The sequence below is a fragment of the Rhinoraja longicauda genome, chromosome 20 (assembly GCF_053455715.1).
Source record: "Rhinoraja longicauda isolate Sanriku21f chromosome 20, sRhiLon1.1, whole genome shotgun sequence".
In the NCBI taxonomy this organism is placed as follows: Eukaryota; Metazoa; Chordata; class Chondrichthyes; order Rajiformes; family Arhynchobatidae; genus Rhinoraja; species Rhinoraja longicauda.
In genome coordinates, this window is record NC_135972.1 from 29,513,200 (window position 1) to 29,527,651 (window position 14,452).

General features: G+C 44.2%; 1 protein-coding gene across 1 annotated transcript in view; it reads left to right on the forward strand.

Annotated features, from left to right (window-relative positions):
- The first annotated feature begins 668 nt into the window (after positions 1 to 668).
- LOC144603699 (leucine-rich repeat-containing G-protein coupled receptor 5-like) overlaps positions 669 to 14,452 on the forward strand; it is a 132,804-nt gene continuing 119,020 nt past the window's right edge. The window contains exon 1 of the mRNA XM_078417340.1: positions 669 to 862. Within this exon, the coding sequence (XP_078273466.1) occupies positions 669 to 862 (194 nt within the window). The remainder of the gene's footprint in view (positions 863 to 14,452) is intronic.

The window sequence follows — 14,452 nt, forward strand, 5'->3', positions numbered from 1 at the left end:
TGGGCGATGTGTTTTGTTTTGTGCGTGCGCTGGGTTTCTCGCATGCATTATTACAACGTTGCATCTCCTTTAAGTTGTTTTTAAGTTGTTGCTCAAGCATAGTTCAGGTTTTCTTAACGAGTTGTTTTGTTTTCTTGCGTGCCGGGGTTTGCATTGGGAGATGTGTGACTCTTGCGCTTGGAGGACTGGGATAGAGCCGGCAGGCAGATGTTAACCGGTTGTGATAGGTGGGTGACAGAGTGTTGGTGGCGGTGAGGATGGGTGACTCCGGGGCGCGTGTATGTGCTGTGTTTGCCAGGAGGACGTGTGTCGGGGATGGGGACTGGGGAGGGGGTGGAGGGTGTGGGGAGGGGGGGGGGAGGGGGTGGGGAGAGGGTAGGGAGGGTGTGGGGATGGGTACTGGGGAGGGGGTGGGGAGGGGTGGGGTGGGGAGGGGTGGGGATGGGGACTGGGGAGGGGATGGGGTATGGGGAGGGGGGGTCGTGGTTCTGGGAGAGAGTACGCGCCACACCACCGTGATGTCAGCGGCGGGGCGGGCCACTTACTTAAAGGGGCCGCTGGGGCAGCGGCTCTGAGACTTGGAGCTGGGGTCCGGCGCGGCATGTGGCAACCTCGCTGGAGTCAGGGAATTGACAGTGAGAAGCCCCTCTCCCACGGCCCTTAGAGACATGTGGCGGACGCGGCTGCTGCACCTACCCTTGCTGCTGGCTCTGCCGCTCTGCTACCCCTCCTCACTGACCAGGAGAGGCGACTGCCCGGCTCCCTGCCTGTGCGAGGCCGACGGCGTGCTGGTGCGAGTCGACTGCTCGGACCGAGGGCTGACCACCATCCCAGCAAATCTCAGCAGGCTCACGTCGTACCTGTAAGTGCATTCGACCTGGGGTTTACAGTGCAATGCGCCAGACGTTGATTGATTGATTGATTGAATGAATGAATGGAGCGTTAACTCAGCGCCGCCTGAGGGTTCTAGTTTGTAGACCACTCTCTGGAATAAAGGTAACCTGCGATTCTTAAACTAACTCGAAATTATTTGCAGCCACCCCATTCACAAGCTTGACCAGTGGTCAAAAACAGAAGCGTGGGGACGGGGAAACTGGCGACACCTGTAAGCAAATGTAGAGGGCGAGAGGGATGCGTGGGGCAGTTCTCTGATTTGCTGATGTTAGATTTACTCAGAAGTTCGCAGATGAACCGCGCGAAACGCCAGACGGAGACAAAGTATAAGCTGAGGACCGGCCCGAGGGAACCGCTCACCTCTCACCAGTCACTTGCTCTGCCCGTGTCACCCGGCGACTTGCACACATGTTAGTGGAGTTTTAGAGACACGATTTTAGAGATAGTTTTAGTGATGCGGTGGAACTCAGCAGGCCGGACAGCATCTCTGGAGAACTTGGATATGTGACTTTCGGGTCGGGACCCTTATTCATAACCGGCTGGGTTACTCCAGCACTTGAGTTACTCCAGCACTTTGAGTCCTTCTGTATTTTAACCCGGCGAGTTGATAGAGGATGTAGCAACGGGTGCGTGTTGGTTGAAATCAACTTACTTGCTTTCCACACAGTCAATTATTTGTCGACAGTGGCGAGGGTTGCCTGGGTGTGAGATTGGGAACTGGGTTTCTTTGCCGGAGGGCAGAAGACAAGCCATTATTCCATGTTATCTGCACTTGTTTCCATAATCTAATGCGACAATACTGCGTGGAACCAGGCGCTTCTGCCCAACTTGCCCACACCGACCAACACGTCGAATAAGGGGTAGGCCATTTAGAACTGAGACGAGGAAAAACTTTTTCAGTCAGAGAGTTGTGAATATGTGGAATTCTCTGCCCCAGAAGGCAGTGGAGGCCAATTCTCTGAATGCTTTTAAGAGAGAGCTAGATAGAGCTCTTCAGGATAGCGGAGTCAGGGGGTATGGGGAGAAGGCAGGAACGGGGTACTGATTGAGAATGATCAGCCATGATCACATTGAATGGCGGTGCTGGCTCGAAGGGCCGAATGGCCTCCTCCTGCACCTATTGTCTATTGTCCCATCTACGCGAGTCCCACCTGCCCGCGTTTGCCCCATATCCATCTAACCTGTCTAAGCATTTCTTAAACGTTGCGATAGTCCCTGCCTCGCCTACCTCGTCCGGCAGCTCGTTCCATACACCCACCACTTTTTGTCTAAAAAAATGTTCCCTCAGGCTCCTATTAAATCTCTCCCCCAACCCCCACAACCCACCCCCCCCCTACCCCCCACTCTCCCCCACCCCCTCGGTCCTCTGGTCCTTGATTCCCCTGCTCTGCACAAGAGACTGTGCGTTTACCCGATCTCCCTCTCACGATTTTGTACAAAGATAGATTGAAAATAAAAGTAGACGGAGTAGTAACTTTCCCCCACGCGAACACCTTGAAGAGGAACTAAAGGTACCGGTGAAGGAAGGCTGACCAGGGCTATTGGAGTTGAATGGTTCTGTTGAAGAGTTGGGGCAGGTATAGATATAACGCGATATGATGCCTTGCATTGCCCGGTCAGGCCGCCGTGGTGTGGACGGAGATAGACACAAAATACACCGAAGATAGATACAAAATGCTGGAGTAACTCAGCGGGACAGGCGGCATCTCTAGAGAAAGGGAATGGATGATGTTTCAGCTCAAGACCCTTCTTAAGGCACTTCTTTCTTAAGAAATCAGCACTGGCGGCGAATATAATCGTAAATTAAAAACATCTATTTAGCAAAGTTGGAAATAATTAATATTTGCATTTTCGCCACCTCTCGTTAAACTGAAAGCAGTTTAATTTTCAAGTCAATTCGAGTGCATTGTCGAAATAAGGAACTGCAGGAAGGAACTGCAGATGCTGGTTCAAACCGAAGATAGACACAAAATGCTGGAGTAACTCAGCGGGACAGGCAGCATCTCTGGGGAGAAGGAATGGGTGACGTTTCGGGTCGAGACTGGTCTGAAGAAGGAACTGCAAGTGTTGGTTTACAACAACAAAAAATAGACAAAGTGCCGGAGTAACTTAGCGGGTCAGGCAGTATCCACGGAGAACATGGATAGGTGACGTTTAGGCTCGGGACCCTTCTGAAGAGATCTATTGCCATGAGCAGAAGTAGGCTGAAGCTGCAGGTACTATGCACACCGACATTTCACCAACATCACAAACACATAGACTCAGACATTCAGGTCGTAAGATAGCACCATTTCCTTTTGTTTTCAATAGACGGGGTATATTTTATGGCTAAAAGCGATTTCCCCCTGAATACTGTTTCCACTGTGCAGCAGGGCAGTACGGGATTTAGCCTCTTGTTTGTCCGGACTGGGACAAGCCTTTGGTTATGTTGGCTGCTTTTCAGAGGCAGCCAAAGTTAATAGCCAAACTATTCTCCAGTTTGTACAGAAAGGTGCTTCGTGTATCGTTCACGTATTCCCGATCTTCACGAATCACTTTCATGGAGTATATACTATAATCTGCAGTATTTATTCACAAAATGCTGTAGTAACTCAGCAGGTCAGGCAGCATCTCAGGAGAGAAGGAATGGGTGACGTTTCGGGTCGAGACCCTTCTTCAGACTGAAGAAGGGTGACGTTTCAGACTGAAGAAGGGTCTCGACCCGAAACGTCACCCATTCCTTCCCTCCTGAGATGCTGCCTGTCCTGCTGAGTTACTCCAGCATTTTGTGAATAAATACCTTCGATTTGTACCAGCATCTGCAGTTATTTTCTTCTACTATAATCTGCAGATAGACACAAAATGCCGGAGTAACTCAGCGGGACAGGCAGCGTCTCTGGATGAAGGAATGGGTGGCGTTTCGGGTCGAGACCCTTCTGCAGGCGTCTGAAACGTCACCCATTCATTCCCTCCAGCGATGCTGCCTGTCCCGCTGAGTTACCCCAGCATTTTGCGTCTATCTTCGGTGTAAATCTGCATCTGCAGTTCCTTCCTCCCTTCTATATTCTGCACTCGCTTTACTTTCTCTTCCGCACTACCTGTTGCACGGTGCAATTTTCGCGGAGAGTGGGCAAAACAAAAAGTTTCACTGCACCTTGTTCCACTGGAGAATAACAAACTAATACCAATAGGAATGAGCGAGAAAGCGAGCGCCCTGAGCAGAAATGAAACGAAGCTCGCTATAATCATCTTTCACACCTCACTGGAGACATTCAAACGGGTCCTTCAGAATTCAGCACCATACAAAAATAGAAACGTGGGTCACCAGCGGCACTCTGTCTGAAACAAACCCTTCGCCAATTAATTGAAAGACAACGACCAGTGGCTACTTAAGCTTAAGAATTGTGATGTTAAATATTAGAAAAGTCAAGGAGTAGGGAAAAGCCCATTGCCCGCGGCTGTATTAAAGGCGACAGTGTTTGTTTTTATACAGACCTTGTCCACTACGATAGAAACAGATTCTGGAGTAATTCAGCGGGTCAGGCAGCATCTCTGGAGAGAAGGAATGGGTTACGCTTCGCGTCGAGACCCTTCTTCCTACCCGAAACGTCAGCCATCCCTTCTCTCCAGAGATGCTGCCTGACCCGCCGAGTTACTCCAACATTTTGTGTCTGTCTTAGGTGTAAACCAGCATCTTCCTGCACACCTTATTACAAAGCTTATGTTTATTATTGCCACGTGTACGGAGGAAGCATGAAACGATTTGTTTTACATGCCATCTAAACAAATAAAACATACCATACATAGATACAATCAGTACATAGAAACATAGAAAATAGGTGCAGGAGTAGGCCATTCGGCCCTTCGAGCCTGCACCGCCATTCAATATGATCATGGCTGATCATCCAACTCAGTAACCTGTACCTGCCTTCTCTCCATACCTCCTGATCCCTTTAGCCACAAGGGCCACATCTAACTCCCTATTAAATATAGCCAATGAACTGGCCTCAACTACCTTCTGTGGCAGAGAATTCCACAGATTCACCACTCTCTGTGTGAAAAAAAACGTTCTCATCTCGGTCCTAAAAGACTCCCCCCTTATCCTTAAACTGTGACCCTTTGTTCTGGACTTCCCCAACATCGGGAACAATCTTCCTGCATCTGGCCTGTCCAACCCCTTACTCAAGTAAGCAAACTCAAGTGTAAAAGACAGAGCGAAAGATACAGAGTGCAGAACATAGTTCTCAACATTGCAGCGCATTCCTTAGACTGTGTCCAATGTCTTCAATGGGGGAGAGGTGAATCGAACAGCTTATGGAAGGACTGTTCATAAAGCTGATAATGGCGGAGAGGAGGCTGTTCGTGAGTCTAGTGGCGAGCACTTTCACGCTTCTGTTGCTTCTGCCGGACGGGAGGATGGAGAAGAAGGAATGACCGGGATGGGCCTTTGATTATGTTTGCTGCTTTTCCCATGCAGCCACTGTTAAACTGATCTCCAGTTTGTTCGGAAAGTATTTGATTGAGACTTGTAATGTGATTGTGGGTTCAATGGGGCTTCTCGATAGACACATGGATATGCAGGGGATGCTGAGATACGGATCTTGTGCATGCGGGGCGAGATTAGTGTGACTTTGGCATCACGTTCAGCACAGATATAGTGGGTCGAAGGGCAATAGACAATAGGTGCAGGAGGAGGCCATTCGGCCCTTCGAGCCAGCACCGCCATTCAATGTGAACATGGCTGATCATTCTCAATCAGTACCCCGTTCCTGCCTTCTCCCCATACCTCCCTGACTCCGCTATCCTTAAGAGCTCTATCCAGCTCTCTCTTGAATGCATTCAGAGAATTGGCCTCCACTGCCTTCTGATGCAGAGAATTCCACAGATTCACAACTCTCTGACTGAAAAAGTTTTTCCTCATCTCAGTTCTAAATGGCCTACCCCTTATTCTTAAACTGTGGCCCCTTGTTCTGGACTCCCCCAACATTGGGAACATGTTTCCTGCCTCTAACGTGTCCAACCCCTTAATAATCTTATACGTTTCGATAAGATCTCCTCTCATCCTTCTAAATTCCAGTGTATACAAACCTAGTCGTTCCAGTCTTTCAACATATGACAGTCCCGCCATTCCGGGAATTAACCTAGTAAACCTACGCTGCACGCCCTCAATAGCAAGAATATCCTTCCTCAAATTTGGAGACCAAAACTGCACACAGTACTCCAGGTACTCCCGAAGGGCCTGTTCCTGTGCAGTACATTTCTGCGTTCTATGTAATATGGTAGCGAACAAATTATGTATGTTTGCCACCGGCTAAGACGCACATGTCGAGGGTTATTTGAACCCACGAATGGGCTTTTAGACTTTAAACTTTAGAGATAGAGCGCAGAAACAGGCCCTTCGGCCCACTGAGGCCGCGCCGACCAGTCATCTAGGGACAATTTACAATTTCACCGAAGCCAATTAACCTACAAACCTGTTAGGGTTTGGAAACCGGTGCACCCGGAGAACCCCCACACGATCACGGGGAGAACGTACCAACTCCGCGCAGACAGGACCCGCAGTCCGGATCAAACCCGGGTCTCCAGCGCTGCAAGGCAGCTACTCTACCACTGTGCCGTCCTTTGTAACACATGCTTTTCATTAAGTAAAGCAATTGTAGGGATACTATTGTGTTACCCCTTTCCTTGGGAGTAGAGGGCCAGGCAATGGCTACAATTCTTTTTACACAGCCTAACGTCGCTTCTTGTTATTTCTCTCATGATGCTTAAATATTGGACATAGGTGTTAGTATTCCAGGAATCTGCAAGGTTACTTGTATATAGCCCAACCTCGTGTGCGTGTGTGTGTGCGCATAGATTGAGTACAATCATACGAAGATCATACGAAAACACACAAAAAAAGTTTTATTAAATCAGGTCAGTTAATGCATGCTCACGGAATCAAATAATTTAACCGATTGCTCCTTCCTTCGAGTCATGCGGTAGAATAAATCGCATTATATGTTCCAGTATTCTATTTTAAACGGATGCGCACGAGAATGTCATTGCAATCTGATTCCCTCCCCTTCAAGTACAAGATAAAGCTGGTATTAACTCATTAGTTCCCGGGCAGGATAGCATGATCTCTCCTGTGTTCTGTATATCCATGTTAAAGTGGGACTTTTGCAATAGTCTCGCAATATGAACCGCGTTGAAATTCCAATCGGGGGAAGGGTATTTGAAGGTCCTATTTTCTCGTTCAGATCGAAAACCGCTGAGCATTGTCACCCTAGAAGGGAGCTGTGTAGTTTCATTTGGTGCAGAATAACATCACGCATTATCTCCTGCATCAGTCTGATGGGCAGGCGGACAGGGAATACATAGTGTCCCATGGCCGGGATGCACAATGGAAGACTGCTAGTTGGGGAAGGGTGGCGTTCTTGCTGGTTATTTGGAGCGCCGTGTGAAAAGTGGGCAGTGAAACGCAGGCTGGTTCCAGATAAAGTGTGGCTGGCACTGAGCAGGACTTGGCGTGCTCAGCTACCGCGCTCCCCCCCTCCCGCTACTCACCAGCTGCAAGAAAGCAGCAGCGTTCGCTGTACTTGGACTGCGCAAATACTCAGGCACTTGTAACAGCCACCTTGAAAAGTCACCTTGTCACTCGTCGGCCAATGAGAACTAGAAGTCATGAGTCAAGAGTGTTTTATTGCCATATGTCCCAAACGGAACAATGTGATTCTTACTTGCAGCAGTACAACCGATATGTAAACATATTACTCTGTAAAACCCATAATAAACAACAACAATATATAGATAGATAGATAGATAGATAGATAGATAGATAGATAGATATAGATTTATAGATATACATAGCTATAGATATACATATATATATGTGTGTCTGTGTGTGTATATATGTATATATATATATGTGTGTGTATGTATATATGTGCGTATATATATATATATATATATATATATATATATACTGTATGCAGATGATATCGTGTGCAGGTAGATGAGACTAGTGTATCTTGGCATCATGTTGGGCACAGACATAGTGGGCTGAAGGGCCTCCTGTGCTATACTTTTCTGTGTTCTACGTATTGTAGCAATGAATAAATGATGTATGTTTGCCACTCACTGGTTAAGATGTACACGTTGAGGGTTACTTGACAATTCGGGATTTGTGGTTTGATTAACATGGGCTTTTAGATTTTGCACTTTAGACTTTAGAGATATATTTGCACACAAACAAACAAATAAATAGACAACAGTAGTGCAAAGCCAAAAATAATGTCCCCAGGTCCTCTTGGTTTGGAGGTTATTTATTTGAAGGTTGCAGCGTTTAAGAGCCTAATGGCTGTAGGGAAGAAGCTGCTCTTGAACCTGGACGTTACTGTTTTCAGGCTCCTGTGCCTTCTTCCCGGTGGCAAGGGTGAAAAGAGAGCGTGGCCAGGGTGGTGTGGCACAACACAAAACCCTGTGACTGAGATATCTGGGAATGAAAATCATTGCCGATTTACAGAAAGAAAACATGAGAAGCTGTCTTCTCTTTAAATAGATAAGATCTAGACAATCCTATTAAAAAGTCAAACTAAAATCTCACAAAATAATTTTGTTCAGTTTCACCAATCCTCGTAGCATTATTCTTAATTAACACATCATGTACATTCTGAGGTTACTCTCAAACCTTGTCATGAAAGAATGGGATTTGGATATGTAGAATGCCTTTCCCACCTACAAGATAATGCAAAGTACTTTTATACAGCTGATGAATTATTTACATAATTGTTTGCTGTTGAAATTGGGCAAATGTGAGCAAGTGATTAGTGAAGCACAATATCCCACTGGGCAAGAAATAAATGGTCAATTCAGTCTTTTGTTTAATGTTGACCAACAAGCCTTCCTGCTGTGGTCTGATCTCACAGGATGCTATAGAGACATACACCACAGAGACCGTTCCAATACCCCACTAAATCCTCACTAACCATTTTCCACCTATTTTACACGAATCCCACATTAATCCTATTTTTATTAGTTATACAGATTCAAACAGCACAGCACAGAAACAGGCCCTTCAGCTCATTACATCCATGCTGAACTTTTTGCCCATCTTCGATAATCTCATTTGTAGATCTGTACTTTACTATGCCTTGTTTAACGCCCGTCTAAATGTTTCTTAAGCATAATGATTGTGTCCGTTTCCACCACCTCTTTTTGGCAGCAAGTTCAAAATATCAAGATATCGGTGTAAAACGAAATCATTCCATTCCCATTAAATCCCATTAAAAATTATTTTTTTATACCCTGGCCATGGGAAAACGTTCCTGGTGATTTACTCCATCTATGTCTCTTACAATTTTATATACTTACTAGACCAAGTGGACCCATTGGGCCCAAACCTCTCCTGCATTGGTGCAGCACCCCCTCCCCTCCCCTCCCCTCCCCTCCCCTCCCCTCCCCTCCCCTTTAGTATTAGTGAAATACTAATTGAGGACCTTGCCTGCTCAGAGATGGTCCCTTTGGTTTCTGAAGGACCCTATTCTCTCTCTAGTTACTCGCTTTCCCTTAATGTATTTATAAAATCTCTTTGGATTCTCCTTAATATTGTCTGCCAGAGCTATCTCCTGTCCTCATTTTGCTTCTTGATTTTCTGCTTAAGGATGGTCCTCAATCCCCAAAACTCCTCAAGGGATACACAACCCTAGCTGTCTGTACTTGGCCATGCCTCCTTCTCCTTGACTAGAGCCTCAATTTCCACCCTATCCTTATACATTACTAGTGATACCTTGACTTCACGGATTAATTCCATTAATTAAAACTTGTAGCGCAATCTCTGGCCAATCTAGGATTTAAGTGGTATTTTGATGTAAGATTTCTACATTTTAGGGGAAACTGATAAGGGTAGATAACAAGAAGTGTAAGAAAATAACTGCAGATGCTGGTACAAATCGAAGGTATTTATTCACAAAATGCTGGAGTAACTCAGCAGGTCAGACAGCATCTCAGGAGAGAAGGAATGGGTGACGTTTTGGGTCGAGACCCTTACATATTATTTGCTGATTTGGAAGTCCAAAAAAATTAGAGCCAAGTCCATTGGAGATGAAGTTAGGAGATGCAGAAAAGGTGACCGAAATTTAAAACACTTTCCCACAAATGCCAATTGATGTTAGGTCAATTGTTAATTTGAAATTTAGATCATAAGGTTTTTAAAACCGTTTTTGATAATCTGGGATGTTCAGGTGTTGGGGCGAAAGTGGGTCATGGAAAGTGGATCATGGAGCAAAGGCACACATCAGCCTTGTTCTCATTACATGGTGGAACAGACTCCAGTGGCCAAGTAACCCACTCCTGCTTCATTGCATGTCTGAGCATTTTCTCAAAGAAAGGCATAGATAGAGTGGATGTGGAAAGGATGTGGAACTCATTGCCACAGAGGGCTGTGGAGGCCAAGTCAGTGGATATTCTTAAAGCAGTGCTAGACAAATTCTTGATTAAAACAGATGCAAAGGGTTATGGGGAGAAGGCAGGAAAATAGGATTAAGAGGCAGAGATACAGCCATGATTGAATGGCGAAGTAGACACGATGGATCGAATGGCCCAATTCTACTCCAATAACGTGAACTTGTGAAAGGGAGACCATTGGGAGGTGATTTGATTACTGTTTGCAAAATTCTAAAGGAAACAGATCCCGTGGGCTATGACAAGCTATTTTATCTTGTCCAGGGCAGTAGATCCAGAGCACTGGGCCTCCATCTGGAGAGAGAAATTTAAAACAAATCCTAGAAATTATGAGGTGTAGGAAAATAACTGCAGATGTTGGTAAAAATCGAAGGTATCACAAAATGCTGAAGTAACTCAGTAGGTCAGGCAACCCCTGAGTGCCATCTTACCATTTACACCAAATAATTAGTTCAGCTGTGATCACAAGTCCGAGAGCTTGCTGCTCCTCATGTCTCGACTCACGAGTAAAAATGTTGACTGAGTTCAGTATGAGATGATGTTGAGTCAGTGCAGAATTGAATTTCAGCATTAGCAAAGTTCGGGGCCAGGATTGAGGTAGTGTGGGATAGTGGAATGAGGGGCAGGAAATGTTTAAAATCCTGTTCTGGCAATAGAATGACTATAATTATTTTTAAAAAGAACAGTGTAAGATGAAGATGGGGAACTGCATATCTTCAAAAGTTGACATGGTTTATTGTTTCAAGTGATCGGCTTAATGAATCATACAGCAAGCTGTCTGTGGTCACTGATTTCATCTGCAGATTGGTGCAAATGTTTAAACTTCCACTGACCTGAACTAAGTTTTAGTGCATAAATGCCATTTCCAGCAAACATAAATACTGTACGTTCAAGGATTTAATGTATACATGTCAGATTTAGGCCTTATATATAGCAGTGCTCTGTTTTTCCAAGCTGAATATTGTTTGAACTAATCAATATCATTGGATCTTTTGAAATGACAGTGTCTTGCGTTTCCAATTTTCATCTTTAAAATTTCACTAAGGAAACACTCTGATAACTTCACCTAATCACCATTGGCATTAATATTGTTTCAAATCTGTGTGCAATTCTGTGGCTTCCTTAACCCTGTTGCTTCGAAATGGTTAATGATCGTATTATGGGAGTGAACCTTGGCTCAGAAGTACTACCACTGAGTCAGAGGATTACAAGTTTGAGCTGTACTCCAGAGAGCTAACACAGACCAGAGCCTTTGCATGCTACCATGACACCGTGCAGATTCTTGATATCATGAGTATAGTTTAATTTTTTAAAATATATTCCAATAGCTGCTGGTTTATGCAACAATGAGCTGAGGCTGAGGATAGGGGACGTCTCAGGTTTATCTTGACGAAATTGGGACAGCATTAGGAGTTTTACTGTTAGCTTTAGTCCCCACGTGTTAGGAAACGGAGATATATCTTCACATTCTGACTGCTAACCGATGACCCCTGGGAGAAATAAATAAATGTGTAGATAGGCACAGTCTTTGTGGCTTACAGCCATTGATTGCAAAGACAAAGAGTTCCCTTCTCCTCTGAACCATACCAAGAATCCTATCTCAACAATCAGCGCAAATCTCCTGAACAAGTTGACATTCAAGAGAGTAATTTGGTGAAAATAACCAGAAGGAGACAAAATTAATGATGAACATTTGCCAAATTGTGCCCTTTGTTGAAGTTGGTAGATGGGTCTGATTTAAAGAGATGGGTACTGGGCAATGAGCAGATGGTTATTGGAAACTCATTATTGATTGCTTCAGTGGGTTGGACTGAAATGTCCCAAAATTATTCTCCTGTTTTTATACCCACTTCCCTTTTGTCTTTCCTACTACTAAGGAGTTTGAGATCCACCAGATTGTCTCAGTGGCCATTCTTCAACTCTGAGCATGGATGGGGAGTGTTGGCAGGTTATTTAAACATAAACATACCATCAATGATCACCAGACCCTTCACACATGGTGCCCATATGTAGTCACTTCCAGTAGACTTGCCATTGCCATTTCAGATTACTACCAAGATCTTCATTACCACTGAATGTCAATGGTGATGACAAGGTTAGGCATTGCATTGATGCATAGCCGATGATCCTCTTCCATTAATTCATTCATGAGAAATCATCAACTGGACTTTGGGAAGATTTTGAAAAGATTTTTAAAACCTTTTCTGAGTGAAAAGGTTTTTCCTCATCTCCATTCTAAATGGCCTACCCCTTATTCTTAAACTGTGGTCCCTGGTTCTGGACTCCCCCAACATTGGGAACATGTCCAATCCCTTAATATTCTTATATCTTTCAATAAGACCCCCCTCTCATCCTTCTAAATTCCAGTGTATACAAGCCTAGTCTCTCCAGTCTTCCAACATACGACAGTCCCACCATTCCAGGAATTAACCTAGTGAACCTATTCTGCACTCCCTCAATAGTAAGAATGTCCTTCCTCAAAGTTGGAGACCAAAACTGCACACAGTATTCCAGGTGCAGTCTCACTAGGGCCCTGGACAGAGACCGCACCTGGAGTACTGTGTGCAGTTTTGGTCTGCGTCTCAGATGCAGTGCAAATTATTAAGATTTCTGTTCTTAATGAAAATATATTATTCATATGTGTCGTCATACCTTGATTCTATATTCCTATCTTATCCTGAACCTTCAAATTGGTGCTTTCATTATACATGCTCAGAGCTCTTCCTGTAATATTGGCCTCAAGTTATTATAAAACTCTTCATTGGCTGTTTACATTCTGCATTGACTTTCAGGTCATAGAGTCATATAGTGTGGAAACAGGCCCTTCGGCCTAACTTGACCACATCGACTAACATTTCCCATCTAAACTAGTCCCAACTGCCTGCGTTTGGCCAATTAAATCAATTAAACTTATTATTTAATTTTCCCCTAATTTTGTTTCCATCTTGCAGGGAAGAACGTTTAGTTATGTAAAATTAGGATACACCGTGAACTATATAAACCTAGGCATAGGACAATTTACTTATATTTAAATATATAATTAATACCAATGTGGTTAACATGACCCCTATCTTTATAAGTAAAGATCTATGTTAGGAGGAGTCGACATTTTGAGCATTAAATCAATACGAACTAAGATGCATTTCCATTCCATTGCTCAGATTTTTAAGCTTAAATTCTTCGCTGGGCACACTGCTCCTACAACTCATGAATTTTATTGAACACTACAGAAAAACAGTGATGTGTAGTTCACCTAACTGTGTGTTTGTTTTACAGCTTAATAGTCTCTGCTGGTAGCCTTGGATGTGTATTCAATTCATTAACATTGAATCAACAATTAGAGCTTCTTTCTTCCTTTCTTTAGTGGGATTAATGGATATTGGCAGGGTTAGTACATCCACCAGTGCAACCTCTTGCTGGGAAAGCTAGCAAGCTTGACTAATTCCCAGCGGCACTAACTTCATGACTTTATTCCGTGCTTTTAAGTTTGACTGAAGGGTTTAAAGGTAATGACATCATGCTGTTGCCTTTGTAAATGGGACAGTTTGCACAATTGCGCATTGTGAACATCGTATATTCATCAAATGGGAACCTCACATGGAATTGCTGTGTAAAGTACTCCTATGCTGCATCAAATGAAAATATAATGCAAACTATTGCCTTAAATTTGGAATTTATTTATATTCCAAACAACCAAACTGTTCAAGAAAACTTTTTTTTTTGTTGCCAATTGCTTTTTAACCTGTACATTTAAAATACAAGTTATCTCCTGACCTGGAGAAACTAAAGCATTATTGCAGGGGGGAAAAAAATTGCAAATAATGTTTCCTTTTAACGACACTGCCAAATGGCTATTGATCAGAGAAGAATTAAATGCATACAAAAGGCTGCCCAAGCACTGTTGTGACAAATGACAATTCTGTCCATTTATTACGATTTATTTTCCTACTAAAAATGCAATTGCCATTGCGTAATTGCCAAACGAAAAGTACTGGCTGAATCGCATTCTCTGGTTCCTAATTAACAGCTTTGGCCTGAAAGAGAGATCCAATGACGATGCCATGAAATGTTGCAGCTGTCATTGTTTTTCCGCTTCATCAGTTAGCTAAAAAGTCGGTTGGACATTGGCAGTGAT